Source organism: Perna viridis, chromosome 10 (genome assembly GCF_037379345.1).
Source record: "Perna viridis isolate PV_CMFRI_1.1 ecotype Kerala chromosome 10, ASM3737934v1, whole genome shotgun sequence".
NCBI classification, from domain to species: Eukaryota; Metazoa; Mollusca; class Bivalvia; order Mytilida; family Mytilidae; genus Perna; species Perna viridis.
Genome location: NC_142454.1, coordinates 4,074,883 through 4,084,815, shown reverse-complemented (window position 1 = coordinate 4,084,815; position 9,933 = coordinate 4,074,883). Strand labels below are relative to the sequence as shown.

At 34.0% G+C, this 9,933-nt stretch overlaps 1 protein-coding gene across 1 annotated transcript; it reads left to right on the top strand.

Annotated features, from left to right (window-relative positions):
- Nucleotides 1–114: 114 nt before the first annotated feature.
- On the top strand, nt 115–3,907 carry LOC148604198 (uncharacterized). The gene is made up of 2 exons (XM_088550361.1): nt 115–263; nt 2,674–3,907. Exon 2 carries the CDS (start codon nt 2,690–2,692, stop codon nt 3,425–3,427), a length of 738 nt encoding a protein of 245 aa, XP_088406487.1. The 5' UTR covers nt 115–263; nt 2,674–2,689; the 3' UTR covers nt 3,428–3,907.
- Nucleotides 3,908–9,933: the final 6,026 nt, after the last annotated feature.

Below are 9,933 nucleotides of genomic sequence, written 5' to 3'. Positions count from 1 at the left end.
CCACTGCATCCAGCAGAAGTTTAAAGTTATAATTCCAATTTATGAGCGTGATTCACGATACTTGGGACCTTTAGAAAGGATATTACGCAGAGATTCTATTGCGATGATGAATATACACTTTGAAAAAAATGTTCTCAATCCATTTAAAAAATATTCTAAAAACATTCCTGTGCTACCTGGGAAAATATCAAAATTCAAATATCGACTTTCGATTTAATCAAGTTTGGATTTCTAGCATTAGGACTGTTTCTCACCGGTGAATTGTAAGTAAAATAGCAAAACTTTCAATGGTTCGAGGCTGCAGAAATTTAATTGCTTAAGTTATTTGATATGTACAAGAAATGAGCAAATTTACAGTTACGGTTGATTGGTCCATGATATCAGATACCTACTTCTAAAAATGTTGTAGTAGCTTAAACAAATTTCAGAGTTATAACAGAGATATTTTAGAAGCAGTAATCATTACTTGTCATCATGAACTCGTGGATCGTAATGGTGTGTCCATTTGCACTACGAGAACCTTTACGGGCAACTCTACGGGTGTTTATAGTAAAGCATAGGACGCTTAACCTTCCGTTGCACCTGGTCTATGCTCCCAGGTTTTAGTGGAGTCTGGGTTGCTCATTTACTCTTGTTGTTTTTCATGTATTATTTTGGTTATTTTGTTCTTTGTTGTGGGTGTCTGTTTTCCTTGTCTGGTATTTGTCCGTTTCAATTTCAGCTAGAATCTTGGCTAATTGATTACTCTTTGATAACATTTGAAATGAAAAACGTGTCAAGTTATAATTACAATTTTAGTTGTGTGCTTAAGCCGAACCTCTAAATGGATTTAAACACAAATTTGTATTTCACATATTATGAATTTTTAACTTGTAAGACCTCTTCAATAGGTAAATATTCCCAATTACCAAACATACACATCATTTCTGCAACTCTCACAAAAAACTACATTTCTTGAGTGTCAGCATTTTATGTATCAAACTTTAAAAAATCGTTTTAGTGGCCATGTAAATACTGCATGCGAGGCCTGTCTATTGTAAACTAAACCCTAATGAAACCAGAAACCCACAAACCAACCATTTGCTGTAGTGCCATTGTGTCAGTTTTTAATTATTGTGAATTTGCATGAACCGAACACCTGCCTAAACTAAAATATTTCGACTAGTTTATACACGTTACACTACACACATAGATACACACCTTACTTCTACGTGGTTCATTTAAATCTCGTTAATATAGTCCCAAACAGCATTCCCACGTTGGACCAACATTGGTTCAACGAAGTTATTTATGTTGAGTCAATGTAGTGTGCTCAAAGTTGGCCCAACGTTGTAAGTGCAAAAAGAGCCAGCGTTGGCCCAACGAATGCCCAATGTTGACCCAACATAAGCCCGACGTTCACCCAACCAAATGGTCCGACGATGGCATTCTTGAAGATTAAAATAGAATTATATAAATTGTTAAATTGCAGAGCGCTAGCTGATGATATACTCTACTCTAAATAAAAGTGCTCAAATTTCTACTCAGTTTATCATATAAATTCATTCCAGTTATATATCAATGACAAACTGATTGCTGTTTACAAGATCAAAACAAGAAAATCTATTATTAAATTTGGAGATATTACACGCATTGATATATTAGTTATAGAAATTTTCTGCATTTTATATAAAAGATAACAATGCTTGTCACTGTTATGTGTTTAGGTAGCATTTACATTGGAAATATGTATATATTTGTTCACAATTAAAGACAACTTTTGTTTTGAAAAGAGTGTATTATGCTCTCAGTTACAAAACTTCATAAGAGGGAGATAATCACGTATGTTTTTGTTGTTATTATAATTAAGATTTGGTTATTCATAATACATTTTTGAGTTATTAAATTCTAAAATTTAAACGCGAATACTTGTTACATAAATATTAAACTTGCAGATAACAGAATTTGTGAAAACAGCCAACCAGACTTTGGCTTTACATTAAATTTGTTTTCATGTATATGTCTGGATTTGCTTTCTTGCTTTACCTTTCCTGAGATTGACAAACATTTTGTGCATAAACAAATTATATGAAGTCTGCTTTAACATGTGTGGTACCAAAGTTGTTTCGACGTTGGTTCAATGTTGGTTCAATATTGGCTCACCGTTGGTTCTGGGTAGGACAAATGTGGAAAAAAAGTTACTAAAGAGAAACATAAAATGCAATAGTTATTCTGAATGTAGAAGGTCCAACGTTGAATCGTTTTACAGAATGGAAATATTTAAATTCAAAACTTCATGTTTAATCATTGGCTTGTCAAGTAGAAAAATAAATCAAGAGGAAATATTTTACATAATCAATTGTTACATTAGCCTACGTTGGGCCAACGTTGGCTTGCTGTCTGGGGTGAGTTCGTTTCTCTTGAAAATTTCTTTTTAAAAATATTTTTTAGAATCGATAACACAAATTATGTCACTTTGTATATTTATAGTAATATAGTGCCATTTTGTGAGTGTATCTGTAGATGTCAACTTATGACTTATGTGTAGCATTGTTCACCAAAGCTTTTAGATTTTACCTGTCTAAAACTAGATATAATAACGAAACAAGCCATCATGGACTTGTGATAATCACATTCAAACCTTTAGCTCTGAGAACTAATAAGAATCGAAGTGAAGGAAGTAGTATTTTGTAGGTTGTGCCATTCAGCGATGTCGGACTGCCTTTCGAAGATATGTTGTTCGCAACACCCAGATGAGGAGTGCACTTTTGTTTGTGTCGATTGTGTGGATTTGATATGCGATGATTGTATTGATCTAGTTGTTCATTCTGGTCATGATGTCAAGTCGGTTAAAAAATTTATCAAAGAAGTAGACCTTGATGAATTAAAGAATTCCCGTGAAAATGTTGATTGCAATGGCATACAATCGAAGATAACAGAAGAAGCGGAAAGTCGTTTTATTAAGGCTATTGATAGTATTGAAGAGAGAGCAACAAAGTTGAAGTCTGAAATTGATGCAATGAAAGAGAAAAAACTAGAAGAGTGTAAAGAAATGCAGGCTAAAAACTCGGCTGTTATACATGAAGTCGTGTCTCTCGTCGATCCAACAGATATTTTAGAGAAAATTAACAACCTTCCTGCAACTGGAGGAAGAACTCAATATGCTCAAGTAGCCCATGCTCTTCTGAAATACCAGAAAACTATAGATTCTGATGAATTTGAAGTTAAAACGGAAGCTTCTGTCTTTTTGCCTACTTTCACGAAAGGAAAAATGCAGAAAACACGCTTAGAAAAAATGTTTGGTGAACTGGATTTCGAAGAAGAAAGTGTGAGTGATATTTGTGTAGATATTGAAGATAGTAGTGATGAATGTGGAAGCAGCGATGAAGAAAGTAATGAAAACGTTTCATCAGAAAATGAAGGTCTGAATGATTTTGTCGGAGACTGATTTTGACAATGTTTTATGTTTTAGTACAATAATTCAGAAAAGTTATTTCTTCCTTTCACCCTACTTTATGTCGTTTGAACTTTGAGGATTGTGTCATGACTGATGTAAAAGATGTGTACAGATACATTCCAATTGTATCTTAATAATTTAGACGAGAAAGGTATTAAATAATAACAATAAAACATAAACAGATAAGAAGTATCTTCTTAAATTACATTTTTCTTGTTAAGTCAAAATGTACACCTATACTCTAATTTGAAGGTGTAAGTTGAAATGGTGCTCTAAATACATAACGCCAACTCAAAAGAGACAAACACATCTTTACCTAACAGTTCAAATGATAATTTTCAAATAAATTTTCCATCTCTTGTCCGCAGTCAAGAAAAATGTTCTCTTCCCTCTTTTATTCATATTGGCATTGTTAATCTGTAACATTGTTTAATTATCATTAGTATATTTAATAAAGATGTATTATTAATAGTTTGTGAATAGAATCAAAATATGTGATAAATCTTACAGCATGTGGTAAAACTTAGCGAAATACAAATTGATTCGGCCCCGTGCAAGTCCGGATGTTAAAAGAATAGGCCTCCTGCAGCGCTAAGCTTGTCGTAAAAGGCGACTAAATAGTGCTCAGAACCCTAGCCGGGGGCTAGGCGCTCTGCCTACAGAGCAACTGGAATGTGTGCCCCAGGTGGTGGAATGGGGTACCCCTGGCATGTTACATGCTGGGGTTGTCAGGCTATAATACGGAAAACCTGACTGCAAACCATAGTGGTGCACCGTGTTGGGAAAGATGTCACATTCCTAGCACGTTAAAGACCCCTGCTGTGGTATTCGATAGGAGTAGGAATCTTTGCGCTCCGCCACAGGAGGCTAAATTGCCCGACCTTACCCATCCCCCTTTTTCTAGTGGCAATCGAAACTTGTCGACCTTGTTATCCTTGTGTCCCATTCTTTTTTTCATTTCATCATCATTTCATTTTCATTTAATCATCCTGTTCATGTTCATCGTCTGAATATGACTGAAATGTTGCTGCTCGGACGTTAAACCCCAACAAACAAACAAACAAACAAATTGATTCGGATTTTACGGATCTCATGTATAAAAATACAATAGCAAGTTCTGATATCATATTTAAGCAATCAAAGGTGCATCACAAATTCGATAAAACGTCGATCTTCTGGATAATATCTTGTCCCAAAATAAATGGGGTTTTGTCTATTCGCGTTTCATAAAAATAGCCGTATAAAATACCTACAGTCATACTACGTAATTCATAAACGAATATAATTTTAAGGTAATGAGGCAGACAAACAACTAAGGATATTGAGAACATTAATGCGCTAAGAGGTAAACGGCTATATCATATGATAATAGAAAGATGAATCATGCAATATAGTTTTTGCATATCGAGTATATATACAAAAAATGTGCAGAAGTAATTTCAGAATGGCTATATTTTTTTTTCTTTTTGTCCCTTATCTCTCCTTTTAACATTGAAAACAGCGTCATGATTGATATAAAAATGTGTAAAAGATTGTTCCAGGTCAGCAAAGAATGAAACAAAATGGTAACACTAATATAAACAGATCAGAAATATCTTACTTTAACTAATCAGTATTTACATCTATATTCAGATTAAAATTTAAATACTATGTATACTCAAAAGTAAGTGAAAGTGAAAATGTTGCTCTTAATGCATAATGTCTTCTTAAAAAAGGCAAATGCATCTTCTCTAAACAGTTCAAACGCTTATTTGTTCGTTTTTCAAATACATGTGCATGCTTCTTGAACATCGCTTTACACCATTTCTCAATACGCCTGTCAACTTTTAAGTATTCCTCCGTCTACGAATCAGGCAAAATGTGTATAAGGTGTGGCACATGAAGAAAAAATACAGATATTTTATTGCATTATCCAAGTTTTTATACTTCATAACCTCAAGAAATTACTGTCAAAGTGTTTGTAATGCTTGCGTTTTCAAGATATTGACGGGTCAAGTTTAGTTGAAATGCACTATGAAAAAATGGCAGAAAAATTTTCCTGAAGTTTTTTCTTATATAAGCAGTCAAAATATATTTACATCACCAATGCTTCAGAAGAAAATTAACCAGCTCAATAGTTGTTTTCTAGATATATTTGAATATGTTTGAGGCATAAAAGACCAAATTGAGAATTATGATGTGCCACCCCTTGCCTGATTCTTACATAGAATAGTACATAAAAACAATAGACCTTTTTGTCTTAAATTGTCTTACATATGAAGCATCTTTGGGCACACCAAACATATACTTCCGCAAGGAAAAAGTTTTTGTTCTACCCCAAGCAGAAGTATATCACGCAACAACAAACACATAGACTCTAAAATTTACTCAGTAATACATTCAATTATGTACACTGAATACCTCAACGCAAAACATAGACAAATGAGATATCTCATTTAAACTTGAACCTCGCAGTTTATGGTACTAGCTAGCTTCGAACATAATTATAAAAGAATGAAAATACCATCAAAATTACCAGCTTTAGAAAAAATCGGTCAATACAATTCCAATGGACTGGATTCCGAGTAGTAACGTCAAGTACTAAATAGGTAATATTTAATGTAGACCAATACTAACAAATGACTTAGTTTTTTCATAGGTGTTTAATTATTTGTCTAATGTCTGTATTTGAAAATCGTTTCCTTTACGAGTAAATCTATGAAGTGGATTTGATAAATTCATGCTTTATAGACTCTGTCTCCATTAAAAGCAGGTGAGCAACACCATTTTTAATATTAAGATTCTGCACATACTATTTTAGATACTTCCATATACACTGTATAAAATGGTGAATAATATCTATAGTCTCACTGACCACTTATATGGTTTCAATTACTTTACATGTTTAAAAAGTACTTTTTTGCATACCATTGCGTAGTCTGGAAAATAAGACTTTCACAATTATTATACTTTTGTTACGATGATCGTAAATCCATTTTTTTCTCTGTCTGTTGACTGACTGCATGGAGACAAGTTACACATGTAGACAATATTTATATACTTTTGTAGTTAAATACAAATATGCTTATAAAGTACACATTCTCAGCTTTATTTTGACTACTTTTGATCAGAATACGCACAAATAATGCACTTATAATGCATAGATCAAGGTTCAGTGTTTTCTTGTACTACATAGGGAGATGCCATTTGACCCGAACGTTGTAACTGAGACCTATCGATGTAATCCCCTTTTTTGGTTATTACATGTACCCCCCCCCTTTTCGGTCGATTCATGCGACTTTATTATTAGGAATACGGCCCGATTTTTCGTTTCCAGACAACAACTCAAAACAAAATGCTGAAGCGATTTCCATTAAATTTTGGTAAACTGTTAATTTCTTTAGATGTAAGCTATCTTTCAATGATTTAATGTATTTTAAATAAATTTCCGATTTTATATTTTCTAGATATGGGACTAATTAGAAATAAGAAATTGGATATTTCCCGTTGTGACGTTACAATGTTCGTACATGTACATGCAAACGTAACATGACATCTTATGGGTAATATTGTTCGTTGAATACTTAAAACGTTTCGGAAAATAACAAAGATTTAGTAATAAAATATTACCATTTCTTTATTTTAAATTTTCCTTAACCAGTTTGCTGATTTCTTTTCTCAAATGAGGCTTTCACAATTATTATACTTTTGTTACGATGATCGTTAATCCATTTTTTTCTCAGTCTGTTGACTGACTGCATGGAGACAAGTTACTCATGTAAACAACATAAATTGACTTTTTATGAACAACTCGGCGGGTGTTTCTAGAAAAGCAGAGGACGCTTACCCTACCGGAGCACTTGGTCCATGTTCCCAGTTTTTAGTGGAGTCCGAGTTGCTCATTTACTTTTGTTACTTTGTATTTATGATTTTAGTTACTTTATGTTCTTTGTTGTGTATGTCTGTTTTCCATGTCTGGTCTTTGTCCCTGGATTACATTCTTTTGATTGCCGCTATAACCTTGGTTCCCTTGATTACTATTTCCTGATTCCATTTGGGAAGACTTTTGTAGTGAGATCATAAAAAAACATAATAAGTGATTGTCAATATTCTTGTTTGAATAGACAAAAATGTGTTCTCCAATCGTTTAGTATATACTCTAAAATAGTACCTCATTATATATGATTAATGAAATAGTATTAGTAATCAAGGGAACCAAAATTCGAGCAGAATAAAACGAATATAATCAACGAATAATGACCAGACCACACAACATAACATAGAACAAGAACGTTAACATAAAATATCTATTATAACACGTACAAAGAAACAAAAGGAAATGAGCAACTCACACTTCCCCGAAAAAATGGGAACATAGACCAGGTCACCTGTAGAGTAAGCGTCCTCGGCTTTCCTAGAAACGGCCGCTAAATTGTCAATATAATGTTAAGTCCAGGGTAGACGAAAGAGGAAAGGAAAACTATGACATGTTGAACAAATCAGCTCTTTCGTGGTGCAGATGGATACGTCGTAACGATCCACGACTTAATGATGACGACCATAAAACTTCTGTAGTGATAATTTCAATCTAGTAACACTACTCCAGAAGCCTAATGGTAAGAATTCGAGTATGGTTAAAAAAGGTCACGGTAAGCTCTGGCAAAACGAATGAATTGTGATATGAAAACTTCATACGCAGGTGTTGCCACAGATAACATGAAAGTTGACAATACCGAATGAGAAGTCATCGCGTTTGTCACATGGTTTTGTCACGATTTTTCCCTTACCATTGATCTCTAAGTGTAGGTCAAGATATATGGATGACTTCGTAGTGTCTGTAGTGTCCTTTATCTCAAGTTCTTTGGGGTAGATGCAATGTATATCATCTCCGAAACTATAATTGTTTAAAAATATACCGGTAGGTCATCTATACAGCGGAAACTGATATCAAATTATCCGGCCAAACGATGTTCTTTCTTTTGAATCAGGTTAGCTATAAATGCAGCCTAATTAAACTGTAGGAATAGGTCAGCGAAAAACAGCACGATTTTTTTCCATGGAATGCCAAGCCTTTGTTGAAAAACGCGTCCTTCATACTGCATAAATATGTTGTCGATAAAAAAAATCCAGGATTTTAATAATAATTTCTTCGGTACATTAGAAAGATGAATTGGAATCGTTTTTTTTTTTAACTAAATATAAGGAATATCCATCAGGTTCTGCGCATATATACCTAGTGTAGGTGTGCCGTCTTTTTTGGAGTAAAAACGACGTAAAATGTTTTTGAGTCGGGATTTAAACTAAGCATAGGGAAAAGTAGTAAAAAGGGTTGGAATTCATAGGTCTTGATGCTATTGTATATTGATAACAATCTAGCATTGAGGATCTATCGAATTTTGCAGGATTCACATTAAATTGATATCACTACGTGAGTAACAAGTGCCATGGTAAGACTGAAGACCATCTATGACAGCTGTGAGTATGGAAATTAAAATTTCCAAGGAGATTTGGCAATACATCTTGCTGATCCAGCTACCGGTATGAAGCGTTGTTTGTATGGACTCCTGTGGAGTTTTGGAATCCAGTATATGAACGGTAGTTTACAATTACCGTCTTTGGTAGAGATACCAAATGCGGATAGCACGGATTTTACAAATGTCACCTAGGACAAAGCAATATTCAATAAATTAAAACCGCACATCTTGTCTCTAAAATCATTAAAGTTTGTTAAATAGTTCGTATTCTTTTTTAAATGCCCTTTAATTAACAAAAAAAAAAAGAACAAAAACAATACAATAACCCCCCATCCACCCCCCCCCACCCCACCCCCCCCCCAAAAAAAAAAGAAGAAAAAATGTAACTTGTTCTTATCGATAGATCTATAGATATAAGATCTATAGATAACGATAATTAGACATGGTTCTAGTCGTATGGGCTAATTATTCGATGGAGTACGAGCAGCAAATAAAAGGTCTATTTCATGAACGTACTTCAAGCATTTCTATTGTTTTTATTTTCTACAAACGATTTAATAATACCGTTATGCCCCGCCTAAATCTCCCGCTCTGATTTGTATCAAGGGTCGTGATATTGAGTTACAGGTAGAAAAATCTGTGACCAGTCACCAGTAGGAGTTCAGTAGCTTTACCTGATTTTAAATCCAGGACTCAAGCCGAATTTGTATGTAAATATCGGGCTTTGGTCTCCTTGACAATAAAACAAATCAAATATGATTTTCTGTTTCCATTCTACCACCTTTGAAAGAAGTCAACTTAAAATAAAAGTCACATAAACTTGTAGATTATTTTCCGCTTAATTTTGTGTAACCTGCAGGGGCCTTTTTCCCCTCTTGTGCACCGATTGATAGCTACATTATCAATTTTGTGAATAAACAACTAACTATACTGTGGTTCATTGGTGGTCATGTTGCAGCAAGTGTGACATCACCAACCAATTTGCACAGAAACCTTGATCAGTTTGTAGTCAAGGCTGTGCCAAAAGGAACATGTTTTTGAGTT